Below are 22,990 nucleotides of genomic sequence, written 5' to 3'. Positions count from 1 at the left end.
CATGCAGTGAATCGTGTGAACCACATAAAGGGGAAGAGGCAGGGACTCAATCAGCCTCAAGGAAGGTAGGGAGAAGTGCAATGAAAAGACCCAGGGAGCCATGAGGTAGGACCTTCCTCGAGTTTTTGGTACCGTAGGAGAGAAGCTGCTCTGGGTACCTGAAGCCTCACGTGTTTACGAAAGGCTATGGTCCATGGGGGGTCGCACCGAGTCGGGCACGACTGAGCACGCAAGCACTCCAATACTTTTAAAGGGGGGAGGATTGGAGGGAGGAGATAGACCACATGCTCACCCTTCTTAAATTCCTCCAGCACTGTGTCCAGCCGGGTATCGTTGAAGACACAGTGCAGGGGCCGGTTGTAGAAGCGGGTGACGGTGAGGAGCGGCGTGCAGTCGTCGGGGTCCACGAAGGCCAAGTCCTTGACAAACAGAATGTCCACAATGTTGTGCCGCTGGTCGCCCTCGTATACGGGGATGCGCGTGTAGCCGCTGCGCAGGATCTCGGAGACTGTAGCGAAATCCAGCACCGCGTCGGAGCGCAGCATGAAGCAGTCCCCGAGTGGGGTCAGCACCTCCTCCACCACTTTGGTGCGCAGCTCCAGGGCGCCCTGGATGATGTTGAGCTCCTCTTTGACCAGGTCGCTGTAAGGGTCCGCGGCTCGCAGCGTCTCCAGCAGCTTCTCCCGCGTGTAGAAAGTGCTGATCTCCTGGCGCAGCGCCCAGTCGAGCAGGCGGCCCAGTGGGTAGCACACGGGGAAGGCGGCCGCCATCAGAAGCCGGGTCAGGCACACGCTGTGCGAGGCGATGGCCAGCCCGTGCCGCGAACACACTGAGTAGGGGCAGATCTCGGCTCCCAGGAACACCGCGCCGGTGCACACTAGTGCCGGCAGCCACGGGAAGTGAATTCCCGCGTCACCGTAGTCCTCCCCCGTGCCCCCGACCCCCGGCGGCAGCGAGGCGTACAGCCAGCCCGCCAGGGCCGCGTTGGCTCCGGCTTGGCCCAGGAGCAGGGTGCAGAGCAGATGGGTCCCCCTGCCGCGCACGGCCTGCACTCGGCGCGCCTGCTCCTGCTCGGCGGCCGAGCCGCTGTTCCGCAGCACCCGTAACTCCACCGGGTCCAGCGAGAGCAGGCTCAGGCGTAGGCCGCTGAACAGGGCAGACAGGGCGAGCAGCAGGAGTGCTCCAAGCGCCCGCAGCCAAGCGGGGGGCAGCAGGTCCCCGCCGGGGCCGTACAACCGCGGGCGGACGCGCAGCAGGAAGCCGCCGGCGGCGCCGTGGTGGTGCCAGGCGCGCCCGTCCCAGGCGCACAGGGAGAAGAGCTTCCCGCCACCGCCCGCGCCGCCTCGCTCAGCCTCGCCCTTGCGGAGTTCCCGCACCCGCACCTGGACTAGGGCTGAGCCCGCCACGCCTCCGGGGCGCAGGGGCCCCAGGACCTCCACGTCCGATGCCCAGTCGCTCTGCTCGCGGCAGCGCTGCGGCCCCGGGGGGCGCGTGGGCACAGCGCTGGGCGCCGCGCCACTCCCTCCCGGAGGCTCCTCGATAAACACGAGCCGTGGAGCCCAGTCGCCGGTGCTGTTCTCCCCCGGGGAAAAGGTGGGTGCAGGTACCGGCGCCGCGGGCGCTGCGGGCCCGGGCTGGAAATAGACGCGCAGGAGGAAGCTGGTGCCTTCGGCGGCGCGCAGGGTGCCCCCCTCTAGGGACACGCGGCCTCCGGCGGTGTCCTCGGGCCGCAGGCCCAGTAGCCAGGCGGCGGCGGCCGGGGGCCGAGGGGATAGGGAAAAGAAGAGCAGGAGCACAGCGCCCCGGCTGCAGCAGTCTCGGAGCCTGATACCCACCGCTGCAGCGGCCGCCGCCATCCTGCACCCGGCGCGGCTGCACGTGATACTGCAGAAAGCCGAACGAGAGCTGGAGGGAGGAGGAGCCGAAGCCGGGAACCCGGCCCCGGGCAGGTCACCACGTGTATGCCCCACCTCGCGCGTGAGCCGGAGGCCGTGGGGGTTCAGACCCAGCCCGGGCCGTGGGTCCCCACGGGAAGCTGGAGATGGTCATGCATCATTGCACTGTGACCCCGACCCACTTGAGTACCCAGAGTCGCAGCCTAGGGAAAGCTGGTCTTGGAGCATGGCCTCCTACTAGAGCATTAGGGCGCCCCTGGGCGAACTCCTACCCGGCAGTAATTTCCTGATGGTCCTTCCACTTCACCATTGGCCAGGGAAATTTCCCAGCATTTCGCCTCTCCTCCTGCCTCTTGCGTTCCCCCTCCTGGTGAAAAGATATTCTGGAGACCAGTCTTGAATCTGTGTGTTAAGTCTCAATTTCAGCTGATCTTTCATGTTTTAAAAATTTACAGATTACGTAGGTTAAATCCTTTTTAAGATCCCAATGTCCATTGATTGGAAATTGTGTAATGAAGTTGTGATTCCACTGTGTGATGGAATACTATTCAGCAGGAAAAATAATGATGTGGCTCCACGTGTTCGTGATACGGAAAACCTCTGAAGTAATAGTTGAAAATATCAAGGTGCAGAACAGTGTGTGTCATATGCTACTGTTTGTATTAAAAATATGTAAGTATAAATGTTTATGTACACATATACATATATAAAATAATAGATTTAGTATGCAGAGGATACACAAGAAATTTGTAACAGTGTTCAACTCAGGGGAGCAAGCCTATAATACAATGCCAAAAGCAGGAAATTGGCATTGAAGAGTTTTGTCTCATTTTACCACATGAATAGATTTATATAATCATTGCTGAATCAAAATGCAGAACTATTCTGTCACCATAAAGAGCTGGGAGCGAGACTTTTTACTGAATTCCTTGTATTGTTTGAACTTACCATGGGCTTGTTACCTTATTTTACTTTTATGCATTTTGAAAAAAATTATATAGTAAAATTCATCTCCTGGTGTACTGTGAGTTTTGACATACGTTCATATAATGACTACAATAAATACTAGTGCCATGGGGACTTCCTGGTGGTCCAGTGGCTAAGAATCTGCCTTGTAATGCAGGGGATGTGGGTTCTAAGATCCCACATGCTGCAGAGCAACTAAACCAGCATACTTTAGCTACTGACCCCGTGCACTCTGGGGCCCACTGGGTGCAACAAAATATCCCACATGATAACAAGTGGCAACTAAGACCAGAGGCAGCCAAATAAATAAATATTTAAGAAAAAAAATAGTGCCATCCTCCTCCAACTTTCACTCTTTTTCTTTGTGGTTAACTCTGCCCTCCTCCCACCCCACTTCTATTTATCATCTAGCAGTTACTGATCTGATTTGTTATCTCCTTAGCTTTATTTTCCAGAATGTCATATTAATGAAATAATACAGAATATGGCCTTCTGGCTCTAGCTTCCTTTACTTACTTAGCAATATGCAGTTGATAGTCACACATGTTGCTGTGTTTATCAATAGTTCATTCCTTTTTATAGCTGGGTAGTATTCTATTACACTGCAGAAGGAAATGGCAAACCACTCTAGTATTCTTGCCTGGAGAATCCCATGAACAGAGGAGCCTGGTGGGCTACTATTCATGGGGTCACAAAGAGTCAGAAACGACTGAGTGACTAACCATATTCTATTACATAGATGTATCACAGTTTATCCATTTACCAGTTAAAAAACATTTGAGTTAGTTCCAGCTTTTGGCAGTTGTGAATAAAGCTGCTACAAATGTTTGTATGCAAATTTTTGTGTGAATGTATGTTATCATTTCTCTTGGGGAAATTTGCCACAGGTCTGTATTACCTTTTAAAATATAAAAGTAACAATACTTTGGCATACTACCTTTGGCACCTCTAATTAAAAAAATCATATATGAAATATTTCATCGAATTTCAAAGATACTGATTGAGAAAGACTTGCAAAAGATGAAGCTCAATGTGGTGCAGACTCAAAGTTACCTTCTTTTCATAACAAACTCTTATCATCCAGAGTGGAAATAGCCCCCCTCCTTCCTTGTCTGTGACTACATAGGCCTTAGTGGGCTGCTGCTCACATTCTGGTCTCATAGGCTGCTTTTCACACTCTGCAGGGAGGGAGTGTGAAGCAAAGCTGCCATTGCCTTAAAAATACATAGATCCTGTGTGCTACAAGCTGCCTCTTGCATGGACTGCTTAGAGAACTGAAGAAACGTTTAATCTAGAGAAGGAACATTGAAGCATTTATTGGAAATGTAGGGGAAAGGGGGGAGGTGTCAGGCATGTGATTGTTTAAGGCAAAAAAACACATTCTCACTTTTGTCCTCACACTTAGATCTCCCTCCTCTCTCAGCACAAAGTTACCTGTTATCATAAGGGTTCTCTCACCTCTTTTAGGTCACAGGACTTTATCATCATTATAATACCAGCTGACACCTTTAGCAAGCTTTAGAGTTACAAAGGGATTCCATATTTATTATCTCACACACACACACATACATGCACACAGCCTTGTGAAGTAGATGTAATTGTACCCATTTTACAGATCGGGTGAAATGACTGGTAAACCTTCTTTGAATTCTAGGTTGATGCTCCCTCCCTCCATAGGGCTGACATGTGCCAAAATAGAAGCTATCAAAAATATTCAATTAGGAATTAAAAAACCTAAATGCCTAATATAAAGTATTACATTCCCATTGAAAATAAAGTTTTAATACAGAAAAGCTTACATAAAAATAAACTATAACCCCACCAAGCAGAGATAAACAGTTAATATTTTGACACATTTCCTTTTTTATTTTCCACATAGATAACTGAGAAGAACACATACATCTATAATTGAATACATATTATGCATACAATTTTAGTCTGCTTCTATCACTTAACATATCAGGAACATTTTCCCTAATGTAATAAAAATTCTTTGATAAGCATATTTTTTAATATTAACAAGTGTTAGGCTTCAGAAAGTCAACTCAGAATTCTGGACCCATTTCTTTATCTGTGAAATGAAAGACAGTTTTAAGGTCCTTATCCTTTCATGAATCAGTGAGTATGGACTAATGTACACCAGGTGAAGATAATCTAAAGAGACTGAGTACTTTTCCTTTTCTGAACAAGAGGTTCTGGAAAAGTACTGGGTTTCCAAAGCTTTACTGTAGCTGAAACGATTCCTGGGGACAGATTCAGGCAGTGTGATTCTAGTAAGGAAGAGCTGCCAAAAACAGTTCTCCAGAATCTGGATGTTGATTATCTTTCTAGCTCACAAAGTGGGCAACTCCTCAGTTCTCAGAGAGATGGAGGAAATGATACTTGCCTTTAACCTCATGACTAAGATATTTCAGAATATATGTATTAAAATGCTTTTATTTACTTCATTACTTGTTCATTCATTCAATAAATACTTGTTAATATTCAATAATCCTTGCCATCACTGAGTTTAGATTCTCCTAAGAATGACAGATGTGAACCAGAAATTGCTTACTTATCTAATTAGTTAGTTATTCCTATGAAAGAGATGTTCATAGTGCATGCAAGTATATAACCTAGGCCAAAGAGGAAAGCCTGGGCAGATAATACCCAAAATGAAATAAAATGAAAGTGGAAGAATTTAAACATTAGGAAGAACATGAAACATATTTTGTATCTTCTTTTTTGTAATACTTTTAAAACTATGACAATGTATTAATAATATCCCTAAGAATGGTCGCAAAGAGTTGGACATGACTGAGTGACTGAACTGAACTGACTGAACTGAAGAATATAATCTGTTGACATTTATGAAGTGCTTACCATGTGCCAAGTACATTATCCCTTTTAATTCTCACAACAGATGAGACAACTTAGGCTCAGATTGGGTAACTTTGCGAAATTCCTGTTGCTGATGGGTAGTGGTGCTCAGTTGGATACACAGTTTGAGTTCAGAGAGTACAGCTTAAAAAGTTAAGAAAACAATACCAGTTAACCCTTACTATGTATTAGGCATAAACTAACTCATTTAATTCTCAGAAGAACCTTTGGAAGTAGGTGTTATTATTATTTCCACTTTATATGAGGAAGCTAAACTACAGAGAGATTAAATACCATGTTAGCCAAGATTATACAACCAAGGGCAGATGCCTGCCACTGTACCACACAATTTTACACAATACTATACTACAGCTACCTGTCATATCTTTGCCCATTTACATACACCATCTTACATAGTCACATATTTCTACAACTATAGTATTCTGTTTCTTTTCATTCATCATTATAACATGTTTTCCCTCATTAAAACTAATTGTAAACATGTTCTTCCTTTTTCCTCCCCACCTCCAAGTCCATATGTGCTCAGTCATGTCTGACTCTTTGCGACCCCATGAACTGTAGCCCACCAGACTCCTTGGTCTATGGGATTTCCCAGACAAGAATGCTGGAGTGGGTTGCCATTTCCTCCTGCATCCCACCTCCAAATTCTGTTGTTATTGTTGATTATTTGTTTGTTTTACCACAGGCACAGAGGATTGAGTAAATCATCTTTTTCAGTTCATGGGCTTTGTAAAGTCCTCCTCCACTCCATCCTGAAAGTTTCCTGGTGGCTCAGTGGTAAAGAATCTGCCTGCCAATGCAGGAGACATGAGTTCAATCCATGTGTGGAAGATTTCCGGAGAAGGAAATGAAAGTGCACTCCAGTATTCTTACCTGGGAAATCCCATGGACCGAGGAGCCCAGGGGGCTATAGTTCATGGGGTTGGCAAAGAGCTGGACACGATTTAGCAACTTAACAACAACAACAACAACAACACTACATCCTAATCCCAATCCCATCTCCTCCTGCTTCAGGCAGCCATTCCAACTTTTTTGATGTGTCCTTAAAACAAGTATAAAATATTGTTTGGGGCTTCCTTGGTCATCCAGTGATTGAGAATCCATCTGCTAATGCAGGAGACACGGGTTCAATCCCTGCTCCAGGAAGATGCCACATGCCATGGACAGAGCAACTAAGCCTGTGTGTCACAATGACTAAGCCAGCACTCTAGAGCCCGTGCTTCACAACAGGAGAAGCCACTGCGGTAAGAAGCCCGTGTACCACAACTAGAGAGTAACCCTTGCTCTTCGCAGCTAGAGAAAGCCCTTGAGCAACAACAAAGACTCAGTATAGCCATAACTAAATAAATCTTTTAAAAAATATTGGTTTGTGTGGTTTTTTTCTTTTATTGTAATATGTTTCCCATACCATAAAATTCACCCTTTTAGGATATACAATTCTGTGGTTTTTAGTATATTCATAAAGCTGTGCAACCATCATCATTACCTAATTCCAGAATATTTTCAGAAACCTCCCCAAAGAGGCCCTTTTTTATTAGATGCTTCTCTCCCCCGACCCAGCCTTTAGCAACCACTGGTCCACTTTCTGCCTGTGCTTTTAATTTTCATTAGAAGTGCTGTAGAACTTGTTCTGCTTATCACGTTTTCACTCAACACTACATTTGTAAAATCTGTCCATGTTGCTGAATTATGACTGATATGATGGTTCTCAATGCTCTTCCACACTGCATTGCCACAACATTAATTTCATTCTAATGTCCCTTAGAGAGGGGGACACTTAGATTGCCATCAATTTTTATCTACCACCAACAATGCCACAGTGACATCCTTAACCATTGCCTTCTGGATCAGTGGGGGTTTCCTCTGATATGTACCCACTGTGGGACTGATGGGTCACAGTCTATACATATACTCAGTTTTACTCAGTACAGCCAGATTGCCCTTAACCAGTAATGTCTGAAGTTTTCTGTTTTACTACATCTTAGCCTACACTTAGTATCATTCACTTTTCAAATCCGGCCAAGCTAATGGGCATGAAGTACTTTTTCATAAAAACAACAACAACAAAAACTTGCCTGTCTCTTATTTCTAACAACTTTAAGCATCTCTTTATATATTTGTTAGCCTTTCAGTGTGAAATTGAATGGATTGGGGCTGAAGTTTGAGGCTGGCATTTAAAGTACATCTGCTCTTTTCTTTTCAACAGTGCTTCATATCTGAAAACACTAACTCACGCTTTACTTGGCTTGAAGCCCTGCACCAACCCAGACAGAAACATGGAGAGGGAGCTCCCTGATAGAGCAGGGGTAAAACAGCCTGGATTTGTTAATATCTATAATAAACAGTTAATTGTGTGCACAGCAGTTCTCAGATAGAGGCATTTCTAAGAGTTAATAAGAGAAGCCCCTTTGCAGGGCAAAGAGAGTTTTATCCCCCTAAAAAGGTCAAAAGCCTTTGAGGGGAATGATTACTTTCCAGCATCTGGGCAGTCAGAAGCTTAACTGATTAGTCAGCTAATCAGTTCATTCAACACCTGAATCAAGTAATACAGTGGCGGGGTACCAGCCTGGGTCACAAAGAGTTGGACCCAGGGGCAATAACCTTCAGTCAAACAGAAAAAAATATTATTAACATTGAAGGTGTTTCTTTTACTGAGTGGAGATGAGGATTGAAAGTTACTTATATGTGATTGGCTTGATGTTGCTTTCCAGGATAATCTGGTTCTCAGATGGGCAGGAGAGAAAGTAAATCTTATTAAGATAGTCTTTAATGCACTCAAACATTAATTTTTTTCGTAGCTCAAAGATTCTCAAATTTTTTATGCATAAAAATCTCTTGGGAGTTTTTTTTTTTTTTTTGGACAGGTTCTGGAAGAATAGATCGGAGAAGGCAATGGCACCCCACTCCAGTACTCTTGCCTGGAAAATCCCATGGACGGAGGAGCCTGGTAGGCTGCAGTCCTTGGGGTCACTAAGAGTCAAACACGACTGAGCGACTTCACTTTCACTTTTCACTTTCATGTATTGGAGAAGGAAATGGCAACCCACTCCAGTGTTCTTGCCTGGAGAATCCCAGGGACGGTGGAACCTGGTGGGCTGCTGTCAATGGGGTCGAACAGGGTCGGACACGACTGAAGTGACTTAGCAGCAGCAGGAGCAGCAGCAGAATAGATAGGAAACTGTTAACAGTGGTTGCCTCTCTGAAGAGAAACTGGTCGCTGGGAAACAGGGATAGGAGAGACCTTTCCCTTTTGACCTTTTAAATTTTGTACAGTTAATATACATATTCTATTCAAAAATAATTTACATTTTATTAAAAAATGCACATCCCTATTTTGATTCTGTGACTCTGGAATAGGACCCAAGAATCTGCATTTTAACAAGCATCTCCTGTGGTTCCAGTATAGCTGACTGTTGGTTCACTTTTTGACAAAAGATGATATGAGTGGCTTTTATTCTTGTTTGGATTTACACACTCCTGTGAATTTCTAATGAAAGCTATGGGCCTTTTCCCTAGAGAACTGCACCTGTACTCAAGGACATAATCATGTGAATATGTGGTGAATACAACTGCAGGCATTCGTGCCATTCCGGTGGCATTATGCCATCCATGTTTCTTATGTCAGGGACCCTGATGTAGAGGTTTTGTTCTATACCATGGCAAGGAGTTTTTATTTTAAGAGAGGGAAATTCATAGAATTGCGAAGAATTTCAAGTGGGGGCATTCATGTGTGCATGGGTGTGTGTGAAAGAAAAGAGCAGAGGCAATTTCTACTTTTGATGACGGGGCTCCTTCTCTATTTCTAGAAGCAGTTCCTAATTAATAAGGGACAGAAGATGGATCCCTCAACAATTCCCTTCTAGCTACATCCTGTCCACAAACATGCTAATGAAATCTGCAGATGACTCCAAAAGAGGATATGCTCCAAACACCAGGAAAGCTAAAGAAATTATAGAAAACATTAGCAATATGGCAAATAGAATGACCCTCAGCTTGGGAAAATTTCAAGTTGAAGTATCTAGAGAAAAGTAATCAGAAAGAAAATTTTTCATGGGGAGGGCAACACCTGGAAAATAGTAATGTCTATAGAAGGCTCAAGGGTGATGCTAAATGGCAAATTAGATACATGTCTGTTGTATAATATTGTGAGAAAAATAAGACACTGACCTCTTGTCACAAAGCAGGGAGATAATGGCTCTTTCTGTTTGGCCCTAGTGAGATAGCACCTGGGATGCTGTGTTTAGTTTTGGACACTTCATTAGTGGAAAATTGTTGATTACCATTTGGGAATTTGGAGGCAAGAAACAAGAAACAATTAAAAGCATACATTTGAAATGACTCAACCATTCAAAGCCAACAGTAAAGAGAGAAAAAGGAATAAGGAAGCTGCACTTAGATTATGCTGCTGAGAAATCAAAAGTCTCTTCATTTCAAGTTCAGCATAGAACCACTGATTACTGGAGCTGGGAGGGACTTTGGAGATGACTTATGCTGACCTTTAATTAAGTTTCTGGGCAGTGCCAAGATTTTAGCTAGGCAGGCTGCTCTTGAGCTATGGATCCCACAGAGATCTAGAAAGGTTCCTCTTAAAATATAGATCTGATATTATTCTCCTAATTAAAACCCTCCAATGGATTCCACAGCATTTAGCATAAATTCAGCTTTTTATCAGGGCCCACACTGTTCTACTGAATCTGGCCTTTATCTAAATCTTGACTTGTACTACTCTCCACTGAGCTCACCAATGTTCAGCCACAATGTGCCTTCCTCCTCCACCTCCTGCCGTTTCTAGAACTCTCCAAGATCTTTTCAACCTCAAGGCCTTTGCATTTCCTGTTTATTTCTCCAGTTCCTTGTATTATTGATTTCTTCTCATCTTTCTTCCTTCCATAACCATGTTGTCTAAAGGCTCCATCCCCACTCCATCATCCTGCTTATAGTGTTATCACAATTTGTAATTATTTGCATTTAGTTACTTGTTTGTTATCTTTTTCTTCTATAAGGACGTAGAATGCAGGAGAGCAAGGACCTTTTCTATCTCACCCATTCTTATATGTCCAGTGCCTTGAATGAAGTAGTAGCTAACGTATATTGAGTTCTTATTTTATTTCTGAAACTGTTCAGTGTCTGACATGTATCAGCTCATTTAATCCTCACAACAACCCTATGAAATTAAACTATGATTATCTCCACCTTCCAAGTGGGGAAAATGAAGTGCAAAGAAGTTAAGTTAAATTGCCCAAGATTAAACAGAAAGTGCTAGGGACAGGATTTGAATCTTGGCAGTGTGACTTGCTCAGGGTCTGAGAAGTTAATGGAATAGTCAAAGATAGCATCCAATACTTTTGACTGCCTTGTGCTCATCTGCCTGGAAAATTGGCAATGGATTAATTACTTGGATAGTTATACACTATATCCTTTTCCTCTATGAGAAATTCTAGTAAATGAGAATTTGCTTCCATATTTGAGAATGTGTGATCTTGAGTCATTCCTTTTGGGGATAATGAGGAAAAGAGACAATATAGGAAGAGGGACAGGAACAAAAACAGAAGGTTAAATATATGGTGAAATGAGATTTGAGCTTTCTGTGATACAGTCTTGTGAGAGGCAAAGGAAGCTAAGAGGAAGTAAAGCAAGGACATATTTTTCTGGACCATTAGGAAGCAGGGAAGTGGGCTTGTATAAGAATAATTAAGGGCATATGCTTTGGCATGAACTTACTATGGGCCAAAACAAGACCTATATAACCCCATATTTTAGAGAGACGATTGAGAAATACCTGTTTAGCTAGATCAAACAGACTAAACAAAATATGTCAAAGGACTTTTTGCATTGAGCATCCAAGTGCTGCAGTCTCTGTGAAACTGTGAGATCAAGAATGTGGGAGTCAGTGACAACCTGGTGTTAAAAATGAGAAAGGCATATTTGGATAGAGCCAACAGGGACAACATTTTCTTAATTTTCAGATTATCTGTTACCAAACAAACCATATTCCAAGCCAACCAAAAGCAAACTGGAAAGTTTTAGCACACATGGTAATTTTAGCATACAGTGTAATTTCAATTACACTGAAATTATTTGGACATATCACTATTATTTATACAGTTCATGAGGTTCTCACGGCAAGTATACTGGGGTGGTTTGCCATTCCCTCCTACAAGTGGATCACGTTTTGTCAGAATTCTCCACTATGACCTGTCCATCTTGGGTGGCCTTACATGGCATGGCTCATAACTTGAGTGACATAAACTTCTTCACCATGAAAAGGCAGTGATCTGTGAAGGGGATAACTGCCCCATATTTTGGTCATCTGATGCAAACAGTTGACTCATTGGAAAAGTCCCTGACATTGGGAAAGTTTGAGGACAGAAGGAGAGAGGTGTGTCAGGGAACGAGATGGCTGGATGGCATCACCGATGCAATGGACATGAACTTGGGCAAACTTCGGGAGATGGTGAGAAACAGGGAGGCCTGGCATGCTGCAGTCCATGGGGTCACAAAGAGTCAGAAACAACTGGGTGACTGAACAACAATGAACAACAACATCACTATTATTTATAGATGTGAGGTGAATGTCAAGAGAGTTCCAGAAAAACATCTACTTCTGCTTTATTTACTATTCCAAAGCCTTTGACTGTGTGGATCACATTAAACTGGAAAATTCTTCAAGAGATGGGAATACCAGACCACCTGACCTGCCTCTTGAGAAACCTATATTCAGGTCAGGAAACAACAGTTAGAACTGGACATGAAACAACAGACTCGTTCCAGATAGGAAAAGGAGTACGTCAAGGCTGTATATTGTCACCCTGCTTATTTAACTTTATTGCAGAGTACATCATGAGAAACACTGGGCTGGATGAAGCACAAACTGGAATCAAGATTGCCAGGAGACATATCAATAACCTCAGATATGCAGATGACACCATCTTTATAGCAGAAAGTGAAGAACTAAAGAGCCTCTTGATGAAAGTGAGAGGAGAGTGAAAAAGTTGGCTTAAAACTCAACATTCAGAAAACTAAGACCATGGCATCTGGTCCATCAGTTCATGGGAAATAGATGGGGAAGCAGTGGAAACAGTGAGACCTTATTTTTTTGGGCTCCAAAATCACTGCAGATGGTGATTGCAGCCATGAAATTAAAAGACGCTTCCTCCTTGGAACAAAATTTATGACCAACCTAAACAACATATTAAAAAGCAGAGACATTACTTTGCCAACAAAGGTCCGTCTAGTCAAGGCTATGGTTTTTCCAGTAGTCATGTATGGATGTGAGAGTTGGACTGTGAAGAAAGCTGAGCGCCAAAGAATTGATGCTTTTGAACTGTGGTGTTGGAGAAGACTCTTGAGAATCCCTTGGACAGCAAGGGGATCCAACCAGTCCATCCTAAAGGAGATCAGTCCTGGGTGTTCATTGGAAGGACTGATGTTGAAGCTGAAACTCCAATATTTTGGCCACCTGATGCGAAGAGCTGACTCATTGGAAAAGACCCTGATGCTGGGAAAGATTGAAGGCAGGAGGAGAAGGGGATGACAGAGGATGAGATGGTTGGATGGCATCACCGACTCAATGGACATGAGTTTAGGTAGGCTCTGGGAGTTGGTGTTGGACAGGGAGGCCTGGCGTGCTGCAGCTCATGGGGTTGCAAAGAGTCGGACACGACTGAGCGACTGAACTGAACGGAACTGAACTGAGGTGAATGTTAACATTAACAGCCTTAACAGCTTTATTAGCCGGAATAAAAACATACCTACAAGAGCTTTCATTGGTTCACTCTTGATAACCTTGGATTTTTCAACTCCCTTTTCCCTGACTCCAGTCTTCACAAAGCAGAGATTGATATTTTTTAAAATTTATCTTAAAAATATTATTATATTGAATTATAGTTGATTTACAATGTTGTGTTAATTTCTATGGTACAGAAAAGTGATTCAGTTATACATGCACACTTTCTTTTTCATATTTTTCCCATTATTATTTATCATAGGATATCAAATACCATTCCCTACAGTCATTTTATAGTTCAAAGTGATTTATACCATCATTACAGTATTAGAGTATAATAAATCTCACTATATGCTTTCTTTTACCTATTAATTTTAAGCTTTCATGTTTTCTTATTACTTATTAGTGTCTTTTCATTTCAGCTTAAAGAAATTCCTTTAACAACTCTTGTAAGGAAGGTGTAGTGGAGATGAATTGCCTTAGCTTTTTTTGGGAAGAGATAGGTATTCATAAAACAAATCTGATGACATCAACCCTCTGATTCCAAAGGCTCTCTATTTTTCATATGTGGCTTATCAAAGTCCTTCGTGAACTGCCTTCTCTTTGCTTTGTCACCCTGCTTCTGCATGATGATAAGTGGCAGAGCTGGGGTTTGAACTCAGATAATTGACTTCCAGAGCCAATATTCTTAATGGCTTGCTTGCATTGCCCCAGCAGTCAGGCATACTGAATGTCCTTTATTGTTTCCAGGGAGCTATGATTTTTCTTGTCTCTAGGCTTTATGACATGCAGTTGCTTATGCTTGAAACTTTCTCTGTCCACTCTGTTGGCTTGGAAAACCACTCTATATTATCTTTCATATTTTATCTTTGAAGTTTCTCTAAGAGAAACTATGAGATTCCCCAAGAAAATCCTTTCTCTTCCTCTGACATGTAACTTATTTGTTGTATTATAAGTTCCAGTTTATTTACCTCTTTAATGAGATTTTTAATTCTGTGGTTTTCAGGGGCTGGGCTATTTTATACATCGTTACATCCCCAGTGCATATAGGAGGCACTGGTAAGATATCTTGTATAAACGAACAAAAAGATCCTATTCTGCAAGTTTAGAAACTTAATACTGGGGGTTGAGAAAGGAGTACTGCTGTCATTTTCCTGTTTGGATCTCTTGCTGCTGCTGCTGCTGCCAAGTCGCTTCAGTCGTGTCCGACTCTGTGCGACCCCATAGACGGCAGCCCAAAGCACAACCTAAAAAGAACTCAAAGGCAGTCATGATGCTCAGAAGAGAGAGAGATCTGGGATGAGTGGAATTTGGTGCTGCTTTGCTCCTAGGGTTTTCTCTCCGTGGCCTTTCTTTGCGGGTGGACCAGTTTTTTTGGCTGGGCGGAGCCAGAAGCCCTCTCAAAGCCCAGAATATCTCGCGGTGCCTCGTCATTAGCGAGAGCAGCGCAGAGCCTCCTCACAGCCAACAACGGTCCTGCGTCGTGTCACTGAAAGTGCAGGAACTTTCCACAGGTCGTCGAACATGTGGTGACTCTCCAACACGTGTTCCGCCTCTGCTTGACTTTCTGGGGCGCCCAGAACATGGAACTGAAACCGAGGAAGCCTGTGGAAGAACGATGGTCCTCTAACTGGCGCCCCCTGAGGGGAAGAAACCCGGCGAGTGAGGAAGAGCCCACCGAGACTTGCGGGCGTTGCCGCAAGCGGCCACCCCACGCTTGACTCGGACCTCACCCTCTGCCCTCCGAAGGGCTGAGGACAAAAGGAAAGCTGGCCTAGGGGAGCGAAAAAGAGGAACCCGCCAGGCGGGTATTTTCCCCTGTCAGCAGTGGTGAAGAGTCCCACGGTCGGTGGACAGAGGAGGCACCGAGCCGACACCCGACCGTGGGCTGAGGGACACTGGGCTGAGGTAGGACAGCAGCAAGTGGCCACTCAGAAGACAGGTGAGCAGCACCCTCTTTTGAGGACTCCGGGAGGGACTAACGGAAGAGGGGGTATATCGAGAAAATATGGACTCCCTGTTAAGGAAGGGGATGGGGACCGAGGGCACAAGATTTGGGGTGTGGCCCTGAGGGGGATCAACTTTATACTCACCATTCTGGAAGATCATGGAAAATACTGGTTGTAATATTTAGACTTAGATGTGATGCAATCGGGTGACCCTTTATGGGTTCTAAGTGGATAGAACTCAGCGGAAGAAACTGCTTGTTGTAAAACGTTAGTATAACATCACCGTAGAAGTAACTCCAGTACTGTCTGCGAATCTCCAAGTGTATTTGCTTAGCCGAAGTCCAGAGACGTAGCTGTATTTATTTTTTGCTCCTCTTCATTCTGTTTTGTCCTCCATCCTGTCTTCCTGTCCTCGATTTTCACTCCTCTCCTTGCTTCATCTCCTCCTCATCACTGCCTCCTTCCTTCCATCAAACCAGGAGTTCTTAACCTTAGAATTCTGGGGGTCCCGTGAACTATTGTGGAAAGAAAATCACATTTGTTTAACATATAAATAGAATATTTAATCTTTATCAATTATGAAAGTGATTGTAATCACAGGAATATTAGCAGTACCAGACTGTCATCAATAGAAATCAAGTGATATTAACAGTGCCTGTACCTTTATCACAAATCACAGATGTCATTCATTTTGTGGTATGTAGAAATATTTTTGCTCACTACTATAAAATTGAGTTATTTGACTTGCCACCTTATCTTTTATTCAATACATTGACACTGAAACGTATTTAATGTTTTTTCATTAATTTTAAAAATATTTTGACAACTATGTGTGCGTGCTCAGTCACTTCTGTCGTGTCTGACTCTTTGGGACCCTATGGACTGTAGTACAATATAATTCATTGCCTTTGCATACTTTTAATCCATTCCTGATCTTGCTATTGTGCTTAGAAGGTAAATTGATGATCTTGAGAAAGTGAATGACCCAAATCACTCGATCACAAATCTTTTTCTGATTTAGTTGGTTTGCAGTTCTTTCTTTCAACAAAGTAGAAGGAGGACCTAATGTAGCTGTTAACTGATAGATAATTAGAAGTAATTTTTAGTAATAGGTCACTATAGGATTTTTGGCAAATAAGTCTGGAGATCAAAGAATTACGTGCTGTTGCCATAGCAAAATGATTATTCCTAATTACTTATGTAAACAAGCTTTTTCAGAATTTATATTTAAAAATAAATAAATATAGGAAAGGGATTGATTTTGTAGAGCAACGATTACCGACTTTGCTACTAGGGAAGCCCAGAGCAATTGTTACTGTGGGTAAAAGCATGAATTCATAAAATAAAAGCTACATTCATCTCACTAAGAAATATGATGCAAATACAATTTTTCTTAGGTTTTGTACCTACATAAATTTTATTATGTTTATACTGTTTTGTTCAATTGCATGCTGATACTAATTGTAATGACAGTGTAATTCAGAAGAAAGTTTTAATGCTCTGAGCCTTCAGAGCTATGAGAGGATGAGTTTATTTTGTTTTAAGCCAACAAAGCTATGATCATCTGTTACGGCAGCCACAGGAAATTGTTCATTGTTGTTGTTTAGTTGCTAAGTTGGGTTTGATACTGCGACCCCATGGACTGTAGGGGTTTGTAGTGTATATATTTGTTCAGTTTTTGTAGATAAACCAAATAGTTTCCAGAGTGGTTGTACCAATTTACACTCCCAGGAGCAATGTATGAGAGTTCTGGTTGCTCTACGTCAAGGGTTGGGGGTTATATATTGAAGAACTGGACAGTAAATATTTTAGGCTTTATAGGCCATGTGGTCCTATGGCAGACACTCCGGTCTGCTATTGTAGCATGAAAGAAACCATTTCTGCAGATGGTGACTGCAGCCATGAAATTAAAAGATGCTTTCTCCTTGGAAGGAAAGTTATGTCCAACCTAGATAGCATATTGAAAAGCAGAGACATTACTTTGCCAACAAAGGTCTGTCTAGTCAAGGCTATGGTTTTTCCTGTGGTCATGTATGGATGTGAGAGTTGGACTGTGAAGAAGGCTGAGCACCAAAGAATTGATGCTTTTGAACTGTGGTGTTGGAGAAGACTCTTGAGAGTCCCTTGGACTGCAAGGAGATCCAACCAGTCCATTCTGAAGGAGATCAGCCCTGGGATTTCTTTGGAAGGAATGATGCTGAAGCTGAAACTCCAGTACTTTGGCCACCTCATGCAAAGAGTTGACTCATTGGAAAAGACTGATGCTGGGAGGGATTGGGGGCAGAAGGAGAAGAGGATGAGATGGCTGGATGGTATCACTGACTCAATGGACGTGAGTCTGAGTGAACTCCGGGAGTTGGTGATGGACAGGGAGGCCTGGCGTGCTGCAATTCATGGGGTCGCGAAGAGTCGGACACGACTGAGCGACTGAACTGAACTGAACTGAACCCACCAAGTATGTGATAATTTGTTATGCATATGTGCTAAGTCGCTTCAGTCATGTCCAGCTCTTTGCAACCCTATGGACTGTAGCCTGCCAGGCTCCTCTGTCCACGGATTTCCCAGGCAAGAATACTGGTGTGGGTTGCCATTTCCTCCTCCAGGGGATCTTGTATTGAACCCTCTTCACCTGCAGCTCCTGCACTGCAGGCAGATTCTTTATCACTGAGCCACCAGGGAAGCCCAACAAAAGCTTAGTAGGAATCAGCAAATGCAACACAAAGCAGCACAGCTCCAAGTCTAAACTCTCTAGCAGGCAGCAGCACAGCTCAGAGAGCTTGCTAACTAGCAGACAGCAACTGTACAGTAAAGTGCACGCACGCCAGCAGTCAGCAGAACTAGTTAGCAAGCTAACAGAAGGAAGGAAAGACCCTCAGTGGCTGTGGTCATCATCTGAACATTCTACTCACAGCACCAGTTGTATTATGGTGCCCTGTGAGGGGCAGGATCAACCTCTTTCACCAAAAATTTCATTAGGATGTTGAGATTGATTTTACCACAGATGAATCCAGAGGATAAAAAAGGCTTTATTATTCATGGAATGAGGCTTTCTGGAGGTGAGCAGGGCAGGCTCCCAGGCAGGTCCAAGAATAGCTTGAGAGAGTGAGGAGGAGAGACTAGCTTTAGCTTTCATTGTGGAAATAGGGTGTAGATGGGGTGATAATAGTTACCCATGGGCCAAGGCTACTGTGTTTTGAAACTTACCAATGCCAAAGTGGGTAGCAGGCAGGCTCTGTTGCTGGCTTGCCCATTTGTGGGGCACAAAGTTAAACAGGAGTGGTAAGGCTTGAAATCTGCTGGAAACTTTTTATTCCAGTGGATCTTTGATCAGTTGTAGGAAATCCTCCATCATTATCTCTTCAGATGCTGCTTCTGCCTTGTTCTCTCTCTCTCGTTCTTCTGGATCTGTAACTACATGTATGTTAGCTCTTTTGACTGTGTCCCACATGTTTCCATGTTCTGTTTATTTTCTTTCTCTTCATATTTTTTTTTTCTTCTGTACTACCTCTAGCAGTCCTTTTTCTTTTTGTGCTTCAGTTTGGATATTTTCTATTGATATCTCTTTGAGCTTACTTCCTGTCTTTGATTAGGTCAGTTTATTTTTAGATACGTCCATTGGGTTCCTTATCTTATATTTTATTTTCAGTTTTAGAATGTCCATTTAATTCTTTATATAAATTTCACTTGCCTGTTGAAATTTTGTATCTTTTTATCTCTATATTTTCCTTTCTTTTGTTTAATATATGAATCATTTAAAGTCCTTGTCTGCTAATTCCAATATCTAGATCACCTATTTTGCTCTGCTTTTATTGGTTACCAGTCAAGTGGTTATATTTTTGTATACCTAGTAATTTTTGTTTGAATGTCAGATGCTTTATATTAAACACACATACTCACACCCCAATAACAACTTTAGAAGGTTCAGATAATGGAATTTTTTTTTTTTTTTTTTACCAGAGAAGTAAGAGTCTAAGAAGGTTGAATAGTGGCCACCTTAATCCTTTTGCAAACTTATTTAGGTCAAGACTGGTTTTCAGTTTTGGTGAGATCTAGTCCATCTTTGTTTTACTTATTCCGAGGACATGGTCCTTTATGGTTTTTCATTGACAGCATGAGGAGAAGCGGGAAATCCTATGTTTAGAACAAAGATTAAGTTTTCACTCTACTTTCCAGAGGTATTTGAATTATCCTTTCACCTTTTGAAATTTCAAAATATCTCACATCTTTTGGGGAAAGACTGGCTGTAGGCTTGAAATCACAACTGCCAAGACTACTGGTTTCTCTATTTCCTAAGAGCAGCTTTCTGAAGCCTAAATTCTTAGTCTCTGGTTGTGTCCAAATTGGAAAATGCAATGAGGAAAAAAGTGATAATAGATGGTAGCATTAATCTATCATTCCCTCCAATGCTTTCACCTCCCACTGGTTATATTCAAGACCTTTTATCTCCTAAATATCCATAGACTCTAGAAAATTCTACTCTACTTTCTGGAAGTTTTGGCTTACCTTCAGAATTTAGCAAATACTTTGAGGAAGAAACTGATCTTGTGTTTGAGGCTTTTCAAATCTTCAGTTTTGTCACTCCATCCCAAGCAGTTATCAAAGATTTGGCTCATTTCTCTGCCCTATAGTAGCATTCCTGTGCTTGCCCTGACTTCAAATCTCAGCCACTGGCTTGTGCCCCAAAATGACAAATGTCTCCCAAACCCTGTGCATTCTAAGATTACTTCTGAATGGTTCTCTGCTCTCTGGAATTTTGCCTCTGATATTTCTTATTGCCTTTGCTGCTTTTTTACTTTTTCCTCACTGCATAGCATGAGAGATCTTATTTCCTGACCAGGGATTGAATCATGGCACTGTGCCCCCTGCAGTGGAGGGTCCAGCACCTACCACTGGACTGCCAGGGAAGTTCCACATTTGTAGCTCTTTGATGGTTTTAAATATGTGATTTTTGTAATTTATCCAAATTTTAGTTGTTTTTCAGTGGTAAAGTTTATCTGCTTCAGACTACTTCATCCTACATGGAAACATAAGTATTCATGTCCATATTAAAAAAAAATCTTTTGGAAGGTTGTGGAGCAATGTTTTGAAGACCACTAAACTAGAAATTGATTAAATAGATAATTCTGGTAAGTATTTGGCATGTTTAAGGAAATAAGTGCTATGAAAGTCAAGGTTAAAGAAACTAGTTTTGGGAGTACACTTTCTGAAGGCACTGTTGTCTAAGATGATTATCTAAATGTTAAGCAGGAATTAGTTGGGCATTGTTTAGGGTAGATTTTTTGAAAAAATTTTGGACTCTCTTAGCTAGCAGACTGCATCTGGCCAATTCCTCATACTTTGCAGATAGTCGGTCCTGAGCATTTGGAAACTGTGTACTGTGCTTTCTGGTGTTCTGAGGTCTGAATGTGCCCATATCATACTTCCTATTTGCCCTTCATGTTAACCCACCTTTCCTAAAATCCTTATTATTTCATATAAATTTAGATGCTAGATTCTTGGAAACAGTCCTTTTCAAATTGGATCTGCCAACTGGATTCAACTTTGGGTTCTAATTGCACAAGCCTAGCGTAGCATTGTTTTAAAGGAACTTTACTTTCCAGTGGAGTAGTTCACTTTTCTAGGACACTGGAATAAGGAAAGGAAAGGTTTGTTAAGGTCCCTTACCTGTGCTATGTCAGAGAGGAGTGCAGCTTCTTTCAGGAATCTGGGAGAGTGAAAAGTGTTTTCACAAGTCTTTGAGGCTGTGAAAGATTACTTTAGTTAATTCTGCAGGACTACAACAATTTATAAAGTAATATTATTACCATTGTTTTACACATGTATAACTGACAGGCTAGGTAACTTTCCCAAGATCATCAGAGTGGGGATTCAAACCCTGCAGATGTAATGCTCATATCTGTATTCTTTACCACTACCTTATTTTGAATATTGAAAATTGTTAGTTGAGGTATACTCTAACTTGATATAATTTAAAAATCATATTCCACTGGTCAGACAGTGTTGTTGCTTTCATCTGATAGAAATATCCCTAGGATATATCCTTAGGGGTATTTTTGCTCTGAAAAATTTAGCCAGGAGGTGAAGACTAAGGGAAAGCCTATAACTTCATTTGGAGTTTACTGCATTAGCTTTGCTAATCAGCAGTGGACCTGGACAAGTATTTGTCCAGTCATATTGGCAAGTGTTTTGGCTGGTGGACTTGGAAAACCACAGAGATAGCCAGGGTTTGGACTGAGAAAGACATTTTTACCACTCTTTGATCATATTTCCCTCTCCTTTCTGTTTCCTGTAATTGGCTATAATCTGGGGCTGACCAACCTAGATAGCATATTCAAAAGTGAAGACATTACTTTGCCAACAAAGGTCCGTCTAGTCAAGGCTATGGTTTTTCCAGTGGTCATGTATGGATGTGAGAGTTGGACTGTGAAGAAGGCTGAGCACCGAAGAATTGATGCTTTTGAACTGTGGTGTTGGAGAAGACTCTTGAGAGTCCCTTGGACTGCAAGGAGATCCAACCAGTCCATTCTGAAGGAGATCAGCCCTGGGATTTCTTTGGAAGGAATGATGCTGAAGCTGAAACTCCAGTACTTTGGCCACCTCATGCGAAGAGTTGACTCATTGGAAAAGACTCTGATGCTGAGAGGGGTTGGGGGCGGGAGGAGAAGGGGACGACAGAAGATGAGATGGCTGGATGGCATCACTGACTTGATGGACGTGAGTCTGAGTGAACTCCGGGAGTTGGTGATGGACAGGGAGGCCTGGTGTGCTGCGATTCATGGGGTCACAAAGAATCGGACACGACTGAGCGACTGAACTGAACTGAACTGGGGCTGAGGTTTAAAAAATTGTAATTGTATTATTAATTGAAATCTAAATTTCTGTTTTCTTGATCAGTTTTTCAGTTATTCATCTGTGTTTATATATGGTTTTACATTGTTTAAAGATTAAAAACTGTTTTTAGTGTTTTCTTTTAAAATTGAAAGCTGTAAAAAAAACTTGTTTTTCTCTTGAGTATTACCCTTAATTGACGCCTCCCACCCTCATCCCTGTTTCTATAAGAAGAGCAAAATGTTCCTATCCACTTCCCCAAAACGTATTTTAGGACTGAGTACATAGTCTCCTCAGAGTTTTTAAAAATGCATTTTAAGTCATGGCTTGCTCAAGTTTTCAAATTACGATTTTTGTATGACAAAGGTGAAGTGTTTTAAGTTTTCTTTCAACGTGCCTTATTGATCTTTCAAGACACAGTTCAAGCCCCATGCTCTCAATAAAGCCTTTCCTAACTGCTCTGGCCAATCCCGATATTTCACAATCCAGTTCAGCATTTGCTATATAATCATGCTTTTTGAGATAGTTCACATAGTTTGCTTTTTTTTTTGGTTGTTTTTTATATCCTATAGTAGTTTTATTTTATATTGTTTTATTTTATATTTGTGGCCCTTTAGATTCAATAGTGGTTCTCAGATAGGTGTTGTATGTGTGTAGTGGTAATGGTGGGGGATGGTAGCTGCTATCAGACTTTACAAGTGAAGAGGATCATATCTTGGAAGAGCATAGAACTTCTGACCTCTTGC

The 22,990-nt window shown here is 42.4% G+C and overlaps 1 protein-coding gene and 2 long non-coding RNA genes across 4 annotated transcripts in view; 2 read left to right on the top strand and 1 right to left on the bottom strand.

Annotated features, from left to right (window-relative positions):
- Window positions 1-1,856, bottom strand: part of CNNM1 (cyclin and CBS domain divalent metal cation transport mediator 1) — a 66,391-nt gene extending 64,535 nt beyond the window's left edge. Inside the window, exon 1 of the mRNA XM_055561064.1 lies at window positions 293-1,856. Within this exon, the coding sequence (XP_055417039.1) occupies window positions 293-1,856 (1,564 nt within the window). The remainder of the gene's footprint in view (window positions 1-292) is intronic.
- On the top strand, window positions 1,476-7,040 carry LOC129637088 (uncharacterized). Of its 2 annotated transcripts, none has more exons than XR_008707336.1 (3): window positions 1,476-1,593; window positions 2,451-2,567; window positions 6,427-7,040. It is a non-coding gene; the product is annotated as an uncharacterized LOC129637088 (long non-coding RNA). The 2 variants fall into 2 exon arrangements; XR_008707335.1 differs by having other exon boundaries at window positions 1,484-1,593; window positions 2,351-2,567.
- A 7,906-nt stretch (window positions 7,041-14,946) lies between these two features.
- LOC129636714 (uncharacterized) lies at window positions 14,947-22,398 on the top strand. Its single transcript, XR_008707097.1, has 2 exons — window positions 14,947-15,409; window positions 21,811-22,398. It is a non-coding gene; the product is annotated as an uncharacterized LOC129636714 (long non-coding RNA).
- The last annotated feature ends 592 nt before the right edge of the window (window positions 22,399-22,990 follow it).

This window comes from Bubalus kerabau, chromosome 22, assembly GCF_029407905.1.
Source record: "Bubalus kerabau isolate K-KA32 ecotype Philippines breed swamp buffalo chromosome 22, PCC_UOA_SB_1v2, whole genome shotgun sequence".
Classification (NCBI taxonomy): Eukaryota; Metazoa; Chordata; class Mammalia; order Artiodactyla; family Bovidae; genus Bubalus; species Bubalus kerabau.
This window is presented reverse-complemented; position numbering and strand designations above follow the sequence as displayed.